General features: G+C 36.6%; 2 protein-coding genes and 1 pseudogene across 2 annotated transcripts; all 3 read right to left on the bottom strand.

Annotated features, from left to right (window-relative positions):
- Positions 1-904: 904 nt before the first annotated feature.
- Positions 905-1,894, bottom strand: LOC148586450 (uncharacterized; annotated as a pseudogene).
- A 2,349-nt stretch (positions 1,895-4,243) lies between these two features.
- On the bottom strand, positions 4,244-5,233 carry LOC148586449 (uncharacterized). The gene has a single exon (XM_088515643.1). The coding sequence runs from the start codon at positions 5,231-5,233 to the stop codon at positions 4,244-4,246; it is 990 nt and encodes a 329-aa protein (XP_088371769.1).
- A 9,212-nt stretch (positions 5,234-14,445) lies between these two features.
- LOC148586448 (lignin-forming anionic peroxidase-like) lies at positions 14,446-15,662 on the bottom strand. The gene is made up of 3 exons (XM_088515194.1): positions 15,405-15,662; positions 14,962-15,319; positions 14,446-14,834 (listed from the first exon to the last, which is right to left on the bottom strand). The coding sequence occupies exons 1-3, from the start codon at positions 15,660-15,662 to the stop codon at positions 14,446-14,448; spliced, it is 1,005 nt and encodes a 334-aa protein (XP_088371320.1).
- Between the last annotated feature and the right edge of the window lie 584 nt (positions 15,663-16,246).

Below are 16,246 nucleotides of genomic sequence, written 5' to 3'. Positions count from 1 at the left end.
CTGGCACAATTCTTCTATAAGATTTCCTTTCACCATAACTCCGATTGGCTTCACGTATTTAATCTTTACTCCCATAAACTAGAACAATATCTCTCTCTAAGCTCTCTGTTTTAGCTCTCAAAATACGTACCTATGTTAGGCAAAATAGATTGTTTAAATAGAACATAAAACATAAATTTAGCAGCCATGTCCAGACAGGGATAAGTGGGTGTCCGGGCATGGCTAGGGTTACATATGCGTAACCACGTGGTGTCCGGACAGCCAAGTCATGTGTCCGGACAGGCCATGCAAAATGGGCTTGCTGGAAATTGGGTCCGGACCCAGCTTCTGGCGGTCGGGACATGCCCCTCAAAAGCAGCTTGCTGGAAATTGGGTCAGAACCCAGCTTCTGGCAGTCCGGACATGCCCCTCAAAAATAGCTTGCTGGATATAGTGTCCGGACCCGGCTTCTGACGGTCCAGACAGGCCCTTCACATTTGACTTACTGGAAATTGTGTCCGGACCCGGCTTCTGAAGGTCCGGACAGGCCCTTCAAAGTGTGTTTGCTGGATATTGGGTCCGGACCTGGCTTCTGGTGGTCTGAACAGGGCCTTCTAGAATCCGGCTTTCTGGAAATGCTGAGGTGCTCATTTTCAACAAATTACATGCAAACCGAATGTGTCAAACCATAAACTAACAAACTCCCCCTTTGGCCATTCGGGGACAAAAAATTATATATGAAAATGACACATCAACTCCCCTTTTTTGTCTCTGAAGGACAAAAAAAAAAATGGAATTCTAGAGTTAAAGGAAAAAACAACCAACCCATTAAATCTGAAATCAGTAGACACACTAAACAAAAATAGTCCCATCACATAATGACATTTGATTTGTAAGCAAAGCAAACAAAAAAAAAAAAAAAAAATTAGTCTTGCCAAAAACTGTCCTTGATTTGCTTCACATCTTGCTCCAAAGTCGTCAGGCGTTTGTTGATAGCTTCGATGCTTTGGCCTTGAGCTTGAAGTAAGTCAATTATTTTATTTAATTGACTGGAAACATTTGATGATCTCGAGGAGGACGCAGCTGAAGGATCTTGAACGATTGGAGGAGCATGGTCAGCTGGAGCAGGAAGCCTATGAAGTTGGCCATTGGACTTCATCACTGTTGCTTTTCCAAAGTAACCTTTAGGAGATTCCATATGTTCATTTGCAGCAATTTTAGGCAATGTGGCTTGCAAGATCTTTGTGATGAGGCCGCCATATGGTAAGGCAATAGAATGATCTTCATGAAGCTCAATCATTGTCAACACCATATGAGTACATAAACAGAACTCAACATGGTTAATGATGCCATATATCATTATTGCTCGTTCAATGGTCACATGACTATTTCGAGATATTCCCCAGATATTTTGCAGCACAATCCATGTTAACAGCCTCTCTGGAGCCCGCACATATCCAATGAGAACTTTGTTCTTGTCTTCGTCCCATACAAGCTCCCTACTTGGATTAAGAACCGCCATGATTTCAGCTTTAGTTGGTTATGGATCGATCTCCAGAAATGGAAGCGGCTTCTCATTCGTTAATGGAATCCCAGTAACTTCACTTATCAACTCAGGAGTGATAGTGAGAGTTTTCTCGAAGACCTTGGTCTTGAATGACGGGTCACCAACCAAGTCAATATCTTCGATGTTGTAGTAGAATTCTCGAACTGACCGAGTGTATGCATTAACAGGAACGAACAGAGATGTCCATTGATTGGCCTGGAATATCTCATAAATGAACCGAAAGGGTTCAACTCGAAGATCATTTTGATCCACTCCACGTTCAATCACAATGTTGTGTGTCAGAATTTTGTCTTGTAGGATTGATTTTTCTTCTCGAGTGCGCTTCCTCCTAGGTGTGGATTCCGACATTGGATACACCATTTAGGTGTGGATTTCGACATTGGATACACCATTTTCTGCAGTCACACCCCAAAGAAGGAAGTAAATGGCAAAATAATAGCACAAATTACTTGAAGTAGTCATTTTGTCAAAACAATGATATGATATGAAGCATGTGATCTCACAAATGAGGTATATGCACCATAAACAGATTATAATTGTTGAACACAACAAAAATAACTTATTTCAAGAAGAAAAACTGAGATAAATGCAAAAAGATTTCATTTAGACATTCAATCGAACATGTGATAGGCATTGAGGTATTGATTATAACATTATGAGAAGAGTTCATGAATAATGAAAATACCTCGCCTAGGGACATCCCAACCAACATCTAAAGACCAAAATATTGAACTAGAGCAATTTAATTAAAGAAATGTAGCAAAATTGCAAAACTGAATCTTTGATGCATTTTATCAAACATATGGTATGCATAAAGATGTGGGCATGGAAAACACATGTGAAGATGAGTAACCCATTCCTAAGTACATCATAGTTTATGTATTTTGCTACAATCATATGAGAGAGAAAGAATTATCAATACCAATCAAGCAATCAAGCAATTCAGAATAGCACTTTGGAGCTCAACATTCACAACCTAGAATTTGATTCTAAACCAAATCTGAAAAGAATAAGGTGCGAAAACATACCTTGGGTGATGGAAGTTTTGAGCCTTTAAGTTGAAGGTTGGAATCACAGAGAGAAAAAAATAAATAAATAACACAACGAAATAAAAAAAAAAATTGAGGAATGAGTACTTCGGCCGAGAGAGAGAAGGACGAAATGGGAAAAAATAAGAGATTTTAGGTTAAAAAAAAAAAAACGCGATAGGCGTGTCCGGACAGGTAAGTGCCGTGTTCGGACATCCTCCCTCTCCATTTTAAAACAAAACTAAAAAATAAAACCTCTTTTTTTTTTCTTTTTTTTTTTCTTTTTTTTTTTTTTTTAAATTTAGAATTAAAACACAACTTGTATAGATATCCAATAACCCATGCATGTCCTTATGAATATCTTAGCAATCCGGAGTGATCAACAAACTACACACACACACCATAAATGTACCATATGCATGAAGCATCATTTTTCTGTGAATTCAGCCAAGTAAGCAATAACTCAGAAAACTCATGTGAGGGTATAGTGTGTGAAAACTCCCATTAAATAAGATTTCATCAGTGGAAGGTAAATCTAGACAGACATTTAGTAAATGAAAGACAGACAGTCTGATTCAAGCCATAGTCAAACCTTATAATATTAGGACCTAGAGTCCCTCATCCGATACACTTCCCTTAAGACTAATCATTCACTTTTTACCATGTTCTTTAGTAACCATCTATTCCTGTAATGATTTGATCATTGATTCTTTTTATAGGGACATATAGAAGCAAACATAAGTCATTTGAACATATATTATGCCCTTTTTTATTTTTTTTTTATTTAAGAAAATGTCGGAATTTTTAGGAGCTGGGTTCAACTAACTAGTTGATCAAGTGGATAGAAATGACACTACCTATCTTCCAAAAAAAAAAATGTTTGATCCGAATTCCCAAACACATATCAAAAATACAAACTTAATGGGGGCAAATAGTGCATAACTTCGAACATGAGAAAAACTAACTCTTACTCCCTCAACAGTCTTCAGAAGAACAAGGTAGAGCATAAAACATATGAAGCATTAGATGTAAATTGTAGAATTATTGACCCCACTCATATGTAAAATATTCATTTGAGAACAATACATGAGAAACTGACCACCGAACAAGAAAAAAAAAATCACAAAAATAACTGAACCAAAGAAAAAACAAAAAGCAAACAAAATGCCCTAGAACAGCGACGAAAAAATATCAATATGCTTAATTTCTAGGCATGTTCTATGTATACAATCATGACTTGCTGGAAATTGTGTCCGGACCCGACTTCTGAAGGTTCGGACAGGCCCTTCAAAGTGTGTTTGCTGGATATTGGGTCCGGTCCTGGCTTCTGGTGGTCCGAACAGGGCCTTCTAGAATCCGGCTTTCTGGAAATGCTGAGGTGCTCATTTTCAACAAATTACATGCAAACCGAATGTGCCAAACCATAAACTAACAAACTCCCCCTTTGGCCATTCGGGGACAAAAAATTATACATGAAAATGACACATCAACTCCTCCTTTTTGTCTCTGAAGGACGAAAGGACGCACAAAAAGAATGGAATTCTAGAGTTAAAGGAAAAAACAACCAACCCATTAAATCTGAAATCAATAGACACACTAAAGAAAAATAGTCCCATCACATAATGGCATTTGATTTGTAAGCAAAGCAAACAAAAAAAAAAAAAGAAAATTAGTCTTGCCAAAAACTGTCCTTGATTTGCTTCACATCTTGCTCCAAAGTCGTCAGGCGTTTGTTTATAGCTTCGATGCTTTGGCCTTGAGCTTGAAGTAAGTCAATTATTTTATTTAATTGACTGGAAACATTTGATGATCTCGAGGAGGACGCAGCTGGAGGATCGTGAACGATTGGAGGGGCATGTTCAGCTGGAGCGGGAAGCCTATGAAGTTGGCCATTGGACTTCATCACTGTTGCTTTTCCAAAGTAACCTTTAGGAGATTCCATATGTTCATTTGCAACAATTTTAGGCAATGTGGCTTGCAAGATCTTTGTGATGAGGCTGCCATATGGTAAGGCAATAGAATGATCTTCATGAAGCTCAATCATTGTCAACACCATATGAGTACATAAACAGAACTCAACATGGTTAATGATGCCATATATCATCATTGCTCGTTCAATGGTCACATGACTATTTCGAGATATTCCCCAGATATTTTGCAGCACAATCTGTGTTAACAGCCTCTCTGGAGCCCGCACATATCCAATGAGAACTTTGTTCTTGTCTTCGTCCCATACAAGCTCCCTACTTGGATTAAGAACCGCCATGATTTTAGCTTTAGTTGGTTGTGGATCAATCTCCATAAATGGAAGCGGCTTCTCATTCGTTAATGGAATCCCAGTAACTTCACTTATCAACTCAGGAGTGATAGTGAGAGTTTTCCCGAAGAACTTGGTCTTGAATGACGGGTCACCAACCAAGTCAATATCTTCGATGTTGTAGTAGAATTCTCGAACTGACCAAGTGTATGCATTAACAGGAACGAACAAAGATGTCCATTGATTGGCCTGGAATATCTCATAAATGAACCGAAAAGGTTCAACTCGAAGATCATTTTGATCCACTCCACGTTCAATCACAATGTTGTGTGTTAGAATTTTGTCTTGTAGGATTGATTTTTCTTCTCGAGTGCGCTTCCTCCTAGGTGTGGATTCCGACATTGGATACACAATTTTCTGCAGTCACACCCCAAAGAAGGAAGTAAATGGCAAAATAATAGCACAAATTACTTGAAGTAGTCATTTTGTCAAAACAATGATATGATATGAAGCATGTGATCTCACAAATGAGGTATATGCACCATAAACAGATTATAATTGTTGAACACAACAAAAATAACTTATTTCAAGAAGAAAAACTGAGATAAATGCAAAAAGATTTCATTTAGACATTCAATCGAACATGTGATAGGCATTGAGGTATTGATTATAACATTATGAGAAGAGTTCATGAATAATGAAAATACCTTGCCTAGGGACATCCCAACCAACATCTAAAGACCAAAATATTGAACTAGAGCAATTTAATTAAAGAAATGTAGCAAAATTGCAAAAATGAATCTTTGATGCATTTTATCAAACATATGGTATGCATAAAGATGTGGGCATGGAAAACACATGTGAAGATGAGTAACCCATTCCTAAGTACATCATAGTTTATGTATTTTGCTACAATCATATGAGAGAGAAAGAATTATCCATACCAATCAAGCAATCAAGCAATTCAGAATAGCACTTTGGAGCCCAACATTCACAACCTAGAATTTGATTCTAAACCAAATATGAAAAGAATAAGGTACGAAAACATACCTTGGGTGATGGAAGTTTTGAGCCTTTAAGTTGAAGGTTGGAATCACAGAGAGAAAAAAATAAATAAATAACACAACGAAATAAAAAAAAATTGAGGAATGAGTACTTCAGCCGAGAGAGAGAAGGACGAAATGGGGAAAAATAAGAGATTTCAAGTTTAAAAAAAAAACGCGATAGGCGTGTCCAGACATGTAAGTGCCGTGTCCGGACATCCTCCCTCTCAATTTTAAAACAAAACTAAAAAATAAAACCTTTTTTTTTCGTTTTTTTTTAAAAAATTTAGAATTAAAACACAACTTGTATAGATATCCAATAACCCATGCATGTCCTTACGAATATCTTAGCAATCCGGAGTGATCAACAAACTTCACACACACACCATAAATGTACCATATGCATGAAGCATTATTTTTCTGTGAATTCAGCCAAGTAAGCAATAACTCAGAAAAGTTATGCGAGGGTATAGTGTGTGAAAACTCTCATTAAATAAGATTTCATCAGTGGAAGGTAAATCTAGACAAACATTTAGTAAATGAAAGACAAACAATTTGATTCAAGCCACAGTCAAACCTTATAATATTAGGACCTAGAGTCCCTCATCCGATACACTTCCCTTAAGACTAATCATTCACTTTTCACCATGTACTTTAGTAACCATCTATTTCCGCAATGATTTGATCATTGATTCTTTCTATAGGGACATATAGAAGCAAACATAAGTCATTTGAGCATATTTTATGCCTTTTTTTTTTTCTTTTTTTTTAATTTAAGAAAATGTCGGAATTTTTAGGAGCTGGGTTCAACTAACTAGTTGATCAAGTGGATAGAAATGACACTACCTATCTTCCAAAAAAAAAAAAAAATGTTTGATCCGAATTCCCAAACACATATCAAAAATACAAACTTAATGGGGGCAAATAGTGCACAACTTCGAACATGAGAAACTGACTACCGAACAAGAAGAAAAAAAAATCACAAAAATAACTGAACCAAAGAAAAAACAAAAAGCAAACAAAATGCCCTAGAACAGGGACGAAAAAATATCAATATGCTTAATTTCTAGGCATGTTTTATGTATACGATCATGAAAGATCGCATACACCAATAGCATTCTTGAGATGCTCAAACCTAGATCCATCTAGAGGTTTAGTAAACAGGTCAGCTAATTGATGTTCAGTAGGCATAAATTCAAGAGATACCACCTGGGTCTCCACCAAGTCACGGATGAAATGATGACGAATGTCAATGTGTTTCATGCGTGAATGTTGGACCGGATTCTTCGAGATGTTTATGGCACTAGTATTGTCACAGTAGACAATCATCTTCCCTTGAGCAAATCCATAGTCCGCAAGAAGTTGCTTCATCCAGATTAGCTGTGTGCAATAGCTCCTAGCAGCTATATATTATGCCTCAGCATTAGAAAGAGAGATGGAGTTTTGCTTCTTACTCATCCAGGCGACCAAGTTTGTACCCACATAAAAACATCTGCCAAATGTACTCTTTCGATCATCCGCATTACCGACCCAGTCAGCATCAGAATATGCTGCAAGCTCAAGATTTGTGTTAGTAGAAAAATAAATCCCAAAATTGATGGTGCCATTTACATACCTGAGGATCCATTTAACTGTTGTCAGATAAGATTCCTTTGGATTAGCTTGAAATCGAGCATATACACTCACATTGAATGATATATCTGGTCGACTAGGTGGAAGGTAGAGTAGACAGCCTATCATGCTTCTGTACAAAGTTTGGTCAACAGATTTTTCAGCCACATCTGCACTTTGCTTAACACTCGTACTCATGGGTGTGCAAGCATGACTTTTTCCATCTAAACCGAATCTTTTCACAAGATCTTTGGCATACTTTGGTTGAGACATAAAGATACCTTTGTTGGATTGTTGGACTTGAAAACCTAGAAAGTAAGTCAATTCACCAATCATACTCATTTCGAACTGTTGTTTCATTTCCTTAGAGAATTGATGAGCATGTGAGTCGACCATATAGCCAAAAATAATGTCATCTACATAAATCTGGACAATGAGTAGTTGGCTGCCTTTCCTACGGATGAACAAGGTACAGTCAGCTTGTCCTCGGATGAACCCATGTTCAAGAAGATATGTAGTTAGACGTTCATACCATGCTCTCGGAGCTTGTTTCAATCCATAAAGTGCCTTTTTCAGCTTGTAAACATGTTCCGGATATGTTGGATCCTGAAACCCTTTTGGCTGAGCTACATACACTTCTTCTTGAAGAATGCCATTAAGAAAAGCACTCTTGACGTCCATCTGATACAATTTGATCTGGAGATGACATGAGATGCTCAACAAAATTCTGATGGATTCCAATCTGGCTACCGGTCCAAACGTCTCATCAAAGTCCACTCCTTCAACTTGAGTGTATCCTTGAACAACCAATCGAGCCTTGTTTCTTACCACTATACCATGCCCATCGAATTTATTCTTGAATATCCATTTAGTGCCGATGATATTTTGATCTTTTGGTCTTGGAACCAAATTTCATACATCATTCCGAACAAACTGATTGAGTTCATCATGCATAGCAGCAACCCAACTCTCATCCTCTAATGCCTCATTAACTTTCTTTGGCTCAATCTGAGAAAGATAACAAGAATAAGAGACTTGATTAACCACCTTGTTTCGCAGTCGTAAACCTTCATTAACATTTTCCAGCAAATTTTCTCTAGGGTTATTAAGTTTAACTCTGGAGGATGGTACATGAGAAACCGTGCTTGGAACTGGTGAATGAGTCATGTCTTCTGCAGCTGAAGATACTGACGTACGGACTGCTGAAACATTTGGACTAGGAGGTTCATGAGTCTTATCAGAAATATCAACTTGCTCCCCCTCAACATGAGGTTCTTCTTCCGCAAGGTGAGTCTTGGTAGTTTCATCGTCGATGACAACATTGACTGATTCCATTACTGACTTGGTCCTTGTGTTATACACTCGACTAGCTCGACTTGTAGTGGAATACCCAAGAAAAATTCCTACGTCACTCTTTGCATCAAACTTCCCCAAGTTCTCCCTGTCATGAAGAATGTAGCACGTACTTCCGAACACCCGAAAATATTTGACAGTGGGCTTCTTGCCTCGCCATAGCTCATACAGTGTCTTGGTAGTTGTTGGTCTAAGAAATACTTGATTTACAATATGACATGCTGTATGGACTGCTTCTCCCCAGAAATGTTGTGCCAAATTCTTAGCATATATCATGACTCTAGCCATTTCCTGAATGACTCTATTTTTCCATTCGACTACCCCATTTTGTTGAGGAGTTATGGGAGATGAGAATTCTTGTTTGATACCTTGTTGAGCACAAAAATCTTCAAAATTTGAATTCTCGAATTCTCTGCCATGATCACTACGGATTCGTTTGATGAGATAGTCTTGTTCATTTTGTATCTTATTGAACAAGATCTGAGCTTGTTCAAATGCCTCAGATTTTTCTCTTAACAAAATGATCCATGTATATCGAGAGAAGTCATCTACGACCACCATAATGTATTTCTTGCCTCCCATACTAGTTGTCCGTGTAGGCCCCATGAGATCCATGTGAAGAAGCTCTAAGTTTCTAGAGGTAAAAATACCTGACATGGTCCCAATTGACATGGTCCACACTTTCCTTTATCAACCTGATGAATCTTGGGGTAAATCAGCTATGGCTTCTGTCTTTGAGACTTTGACCAGATCATGAAAATTTAGATGCCCCAGCCATTGATGCCACAATTCTCCAGTGTCTAGGGTTGCCTTGTTGCATTTTATCTGAGAACTTGAGGAGAGACAATAGCAGTTGTCAACAGTGCGCTCTCCTCCCATCAACCATTTTCCTTGAGAATCAAAGATGCTGCATTCTTTCTTAGAAAACTGAACCACTAGATTATAATCACAAAACTGACTAATGCTCAATAAATTTGCCTTGAGTCCTTCAACATACAACACTTCTTGTGGAGTAGGAGCACCTGAAATTTTCACAATTCCTTGACCGATCACCTTCGATTTGCTGCAATCTCCATAAGTGATGCTTCCACCTCCTTTGCCTTCTTTAAGTTCTTTGAATAGAGACTTATCACCTGTCATATGTTTGGAACAACCACTATCCAGAAACCACAAACATGAGTTAAGCACACTTAAGGCAGTATGAGCAACTAAGCATAGATGATCTTTCTTTTTAACCTAAACCTGTTCCTTTTGAGGAGGTGTTTCATGATTGTCAATCAAATTAGACATACCTTTTACATCAACAGAATTTGACAAAGCTGCTAACTTCTCACTAATGAGTTTCACTTGAGCAGTTAAAACCTTTAGTTGATTCACAATTCCAGGTTCATCTAGTCTAGGGATATTCTGTTGAGACCATGGTTGTTTAGCCCTAATTTGAAAACAATTTGGTCAAGTATGACCGTTGACACCACAGTGATAACACGTAGGGATAAACTTAGAATTGAAGTTAGTCCTTATCGGAACCTTGAATTTTAACTTATTCTTCTTGGTCACATCTTCTGAGCTTTCTTTAGGTAAACACAAGTTCTCAATTACCACATCTTTCATTTTAGGTTTCACAAACATAATCTTAGAAGTGGTAGCAACATTTGTAGAAGATGAATCCACATGTTTATTAAAACCCAATCCAATCCTATCATATGAATGTTTCTGATTTCCTAACATTTGATTCAATTTATTACTAGAAATTTTTTTAAAATGATCATTTGAATCATTCAAATCCTTTTCCAGAGATTTAACTTTAGCAATCAGCACGAGGTTTTCAGAAGTCAAGGTGTTTCGAATAGCTAGACATTCATCCAATGCCACCAGACGTTTGCAAGTCCGGTGACCCAACTCACTCTCGCGACCCAGCTCACTCCCACGACCCAGCTCACTCCCACGAGGTACTGCCCTGCATCTCCTCCTTCAAACATCAAAAAAAAAAATATATATCTCTCGGTTTGCCTCACTCTCCCACTTCATTGAAGTGAAGGGGAGAAGGTGAGAACTAAAAGGGAAAAAATAAAAATGGGGAAGAAACCCATTCTTCTTCTTCGAAAAAAAAAAAAAAAAAAAGGAAGGAAAGAATAAATAATAAGAAGAGGGAAAAAGTTGAATTAAGAGAGATCTCTAGCTCTAAATAATTTTCTCACACTCATTTTTTTAGTGACGTGCCAACATTTGACACATCAAGAAATTCTTGACGTGTCACCTGTAGACACGTCAAAAAATTCTTGACGTACCAATGTAACACGTCAATAATTTTGTTTCCTACTTTTTTTTAAAAAAAACACATCATTAATATTATTAATCAATTAATTATTGACATGTAAAATAGTGATACGTCAAGAAAATATATTGAAAATAATAAGAGAAAAAATTATATGATCACTTATTTCTTTTAAAATACTATATAGACTAAGAGAATACATATATGTATTAATATTCTAGATTGTTAACACTAAAAAACACTTTAATTTTTTAGTTTATAATACTCCTACAATATTGAAAATGTGATATAGCCATAATAATTTTTTCAAAATAAATTAAAAGAGTACAAACCAAAAGAAAATATGTACATATTTATCATTGTCTATAAACATTTAATAGCTAATGCGTAAGAGTGTTAAGAGACTCTTATGCATTAACTGGTTTTATAAAATTTTAATGGGTTTGAATATATATCTTAATATATGACGACATTTAAAGCCCCCTAAAAATTCAATTTAATTTATATACAATAAGTTATTTAATTCTAATCAAAATAATCATTATGTATAGAGAGAGAAAAAAAAAACCATAAACTACAATGATATAATTATACACAAATATAGGTATGCAAATTAAATTTTGTTACCTACTATTTTTTTTAAACACATAATTAATATTATTAATTAATTAATTCTTGACGTGTGAAATAGTGGCACATCAATATATAATTATGAGGAATGATAGGGACCCAACTTTTTTGCCCAACAAAAGTCCAACTTTTGCCTTATTTATTTTTTAAAAATAAAATAAAATAAAAAATGAAAAAAATGTTTGAAGCAACCCTATCTATTTTTTGTCTTTCTTTTATTTGGTATTTTTAAAAAAAATGAAAATTGGTATTTCTTTCATAATAATGTCATTTTTTTCAAGAAAATGTCATTATTATGAAGAAAAATACTATTTTTCATTTTTAAAAAAATACTAAATAAAAGAAAGGCCAAAAATAGATAGGGTTGCTTCAGACATTTTTTCCATTTTTCATTTTGTTTTTTTTAGAAAAAAAATAAAGGGTAAAAGTTGGACTTTTGTTAGGCAAAAAAGTTGGGCCTTTAGCATTTCTCTATAATTATTGACGTGTGAAAATGACACGTCAATAAATAGTGACGTGTTATTTTTGACATGTCAAGAATTATTGACGTGGCAAATTCAACACGTCAATAAAGTTTTTCTTGACGTGGCAGTAATTACCACGTCAGTAATATTTAGTAACGTGGCAAAAAGTGTGTTACTGTAGACACATCAAATTTTTTTTTTTTTGTAACGCAAGGTGAAAATTCGGGATGTTATAAGGGACGCCTAACAAGGACCTTGTGTGACACCTAACAGAATAAAATGCTAGAAGAAAATTAATGAATTTTAAATATCGGACCGATCAAGTGACACCCAATTTTTATCTTCTAATTTGTATGTATTCCAAAGTTAATTCAAACAAAATTTTGAACCTAAGGTACGTACTAAGATTTTAGTGGAGACAAAGAGGTAAAATATTAATTGACAAGGCCTATGCTTTCGGCAATTTTTTTTTTTTTTTTAAATCTTTGCTGACCATTTTGGCAAATTCTTGAGTGACACGTATTGAGATTCTAAATCAAAGCTACGGAATCACAAAATAAACGTTAAAAGCACCTAAAAATAAAACAAGGTATATATAAGAATGGAAAACGAGAGATGCTAACATCTAATAAGACCAAAAATAAGAACAAAGCACAGGATTAACAGATAAATGCCGTTCACCTGAAAAGAAACAAGCAACATCGATAAAATCAAGAAAAAGAGGGCATATATATATATATATATATATATATAAACGCATGAATATATCATAAGTAAGCTAAGAATCATAGAGAAAGAAAAGTAAATCAAAGCATGGTGGCTAAAAACTGCTTCTCTCTTTGCCTACTTGTGCTGGTGATCATCATGACTTATGCCAATGTCATCAACTGTGCTGGAGATTTGAAGAGTGAGAAGCTGTACGCAGCCAGTGCTCCACATGTGACACAACCAAATGCCCTGTCACTGAAGATTATCCCCACATGACAGCATTTGACGACACTCTTATCGCAGGTGCTTTGCAATCTGACCTTGTGGATTTGAATGATAGAGGTGTTTACGCTGTTCCGAATGTTGAAGGTGGCGAGTCAACGTCGCTCAATGCTTATTTTGGCTGGAAATCTGCTTCGGGTTCAGCTTCTGGGCCTCTAGCTATCATAGGTACCTGCGATATTAATCCTTTGCAAGTTCTTTTTGTATTTTTGAACATATATATATCTTACCCTCTTGGGATAATCTCAAAAAAGGACAAATCAATTATAGGTTGAGATAAATGAAGCTGGAGATATATATCTCATTGCCTTCATCACTTGACAATGTGAAGTTATGTATATATATGTACTACAGGTTTAGCAATTACATGGATAAATGCTCAGGGGGTGAAAGCTATCTCTCTGTGGACAAGCATGGCAAGGTGAGCCTTCGGTTGTTGAGCTCATTGGAAAGCTTAACCGAGGCTGACTGGAAATCCATTAATGCACCGCAGAAGTTCAACCACCGCGAGTTTCGATTCTGGCAGTCTAGTAGTACAGGAAATTGCTTGACGGTTTTTGGAGGGGATGCTAGAATAAGAGGCGTGGGTGTAGCTGAGTGCAAGTTTGATGGCTCCAACCCTTACCAGCTATTTGCATTCTGCTTCCACTATCAAAAAGCATTTTGTTGTTGTGGACTTCATAACGAGTAATTTCTTGAGCAGTTCCAATTATGCTGATGCCATTTATATTATAATGCATTTGAAGTTATAAACTTATAATGATAGAAGAAAGAGATTATCTCATTCCAATGACTAAATCGATGTGTGTTACTCTAAATGATAGTTCATGCTTGGATCTATAAATTTAATCCTACAGCTCAACTCCACTCGCATGCACAAGCTGCTCTATCTCAAAGTGCAAATCATGACTTATATACAAGGCTTATATAATCCTTGGGAAAATTGAGGTTTAATGTTCAAGTAGGTTCATAAACGGACCACCTCATGAGGTGGTCGCGGAGTCGGAGTAAGACACGTTCGAACGACAACTAGGAATTCTCTCTGATGAAGACGTAACTTGTTTGTGTTTAAAGGTAGGCGAGAATTAATATAATACAATGAATCTCATTACAGTTAACAATATGTAAAAATTTCAATTTTACACTTGCGATAATTCCAAAAAAAAAAAAAAACTTATGAACCAAAAATTGACATATTGGGGGAACGGAACAAGTGACTCGTGAGTATTTGGAAAAGAGCAGTTTTAACTAGTTAACAGCACTGCAAATCCTTCTTATCTGCCCAGCTGAACCAGTGAGAAGATCAATTTCACTCATTTTAATCATGGCGGATGCAAAATCAGACTTGAAATAGGTAGGGCTTCTACTATATTTGGAAACAACGCTGTCTGTCGACCCTCCACTAAAGAGGATTTGATCTGAGGCAAGGAGACCCTTCTTTTGAATTAAATTCTTGAAGTAGTTATTGTCAAAAGAATTTGGAGTCACCAAGTCAAGTGCTGCCAAGTTTTGATCACCGCCCGTAGCTGGACAACGGCGCTGGCGAGTGCTAGCAAATCCAGCATCAATATCACTCCCATTGTTGTATATCCGGTCTTTAAATGTGATGCATCGAGCTTGCCCTAAAGTGTGGGCACCTGCATTCATTTGGACATTAATTTTGTTAGAATATTGTTTAAATTTATTATAGTAATCAATATTATTTGATATCAAAGCTGAAGTCATGAGTTCAAATTAAAATATTCTACTTGTTGATGGGCTAACCTGATAAAGCGACCATATCCTCTGCAGTAAGGCCTTTGCGAGCAAAGTTAGAAAGAAGTGTCTGAAGGTCATCAGTGGCACGTGGAAGTTCTGTCTGAGCTAGAGCTAAGCTTGCGGTTGTGGAATCTCTTCTTCCGAGCTTCACAGACCAAGATGGGCCACCCACAGCAACAGATGCATCACGTGCAGCCACCGCAAGAATATCTGCGCAGGAAACAACTCCAGGGCATGTCTTCTCAACCTCAGCTTTGGCACTGTCTATCACTTCAAAACCTCTTACAGAATCCTTATTCTGCAATGCGTTTATTTCGCTTGTAATAGAGGGTGCATCCTTGAGTAGGATTGATGCATCACAACCCTGAACATTAAATGCATGCCATATATATTAATTCATTGGGTCGGCAAATTTATATATTTATATACACATAAAGACAAATGGGTACCTGAACAAAACAATCATGGAAATGGAGACGAACAAGAGACGCCGCCATCCGACGTTCGCGTGAAACTGCTGTTCGGATAGCACTCCGAATGGTGCTGAGTGCATTCGGACACGAGTGGTCGTAAAACTGAGAAGAAAGATGCGCATTGCAGGTTGAGGTAGAGCTGCTGAGAAACAGCAAGATAAGCAACAAAACAGCTGCATTCTTGTTTGAATTTCTCATCCAACTCATCATCTTGTTAACCATTGCTGCCGCCATTAATTGATGGATCGATCTTAGTTTGTTTGTTTCAGGCAAAAGAAGATGAGAAAGAAGATAATGGAGAAAGCTGAATGGTATCCCATCAATTTATAGTTGCACCACTTTGTCTGGGTCACCTCTCTATTAATTCATGAACGCGTTGCCTGGCACTCGCACGCTCCAATATGACAAATTCTCCTTTGATTTGCCAAAGTCAAATATAATATACTTTGAACATTCTTTCCCTTTACTTACAATATTATATGTATATATAACAAAATAAGAATACAAGTCAAACATAAAATTCTTTACTTAATAATATTTGAACTGGCTCCTCTTGGCATTAATTGCTTGCAGTTGGGCATTTCTCATTATTAAAATGGGTGCATGACATTGACGGCACCCCACGAAAGTGTCCTTCTGTTTTGCTTTATTTTTAAGTTGTGTTAGAAATTTTAATGTTATTCTTGATTAATATATATATATGGAGGTGCTTGCTCATCTCGACTATTTCAATTTCAATGTATAATTAGTACACGTACGACTCATTCAAGGGATAATGACTAAATCCATCTCAACCTACAAAGAATTAAACAAAAATC

This window comes from Corylus avellana, chromosome 4, assembly GCF_965113065.1.
Source record: "Corylus avellana chromosome 4, dhCorAvel1.hap1.2, whole genome shotgun sequence".
NCBI classification, from domain to species: domain Eukaryota; kingdom Viridiplantae; phylum Streptophyta; class Magnoliopsida; order Fagales; family Betulaceae; genus Corylus; species Corylus avellana.
Note: the sequence above shows the minus strand (reverse complement) of the source record. Positions and strands in the feature narration are given on the sequence as shown.

Bases quoted from the DNA above. Each gene is read 5' to 3' on its own strand.
- LOC148586448 (XM_088515194.1), bottom strand. From the start codon at position 15,662: ATGGCGGCAGCAATGGTTAACAAGATGATGAGTTGGATGAGAAATTCA. The intron at 15,320-15,404 runs GTACCCATTTGT...TTTAATGTTCAG, and splicing joins TCCATGATTGTTTTGTTCAG to GGTTGTGATGCATCAATCCT. The intron at 14,835-14,961 runs GTTAGCCCATCA...AAATGAATGCAG, and splicing joins GGATATGGTCGCTTTATCAG to GTGCCCACACTTTAGGGCAA.
- LOC148586449 (XM_088515643.1), bottom strand. From the start codon at position 5,233: ATGTCGGAATCCACACCTAGGAGGAAGCGCACTCGAGAAGAAAAATCA.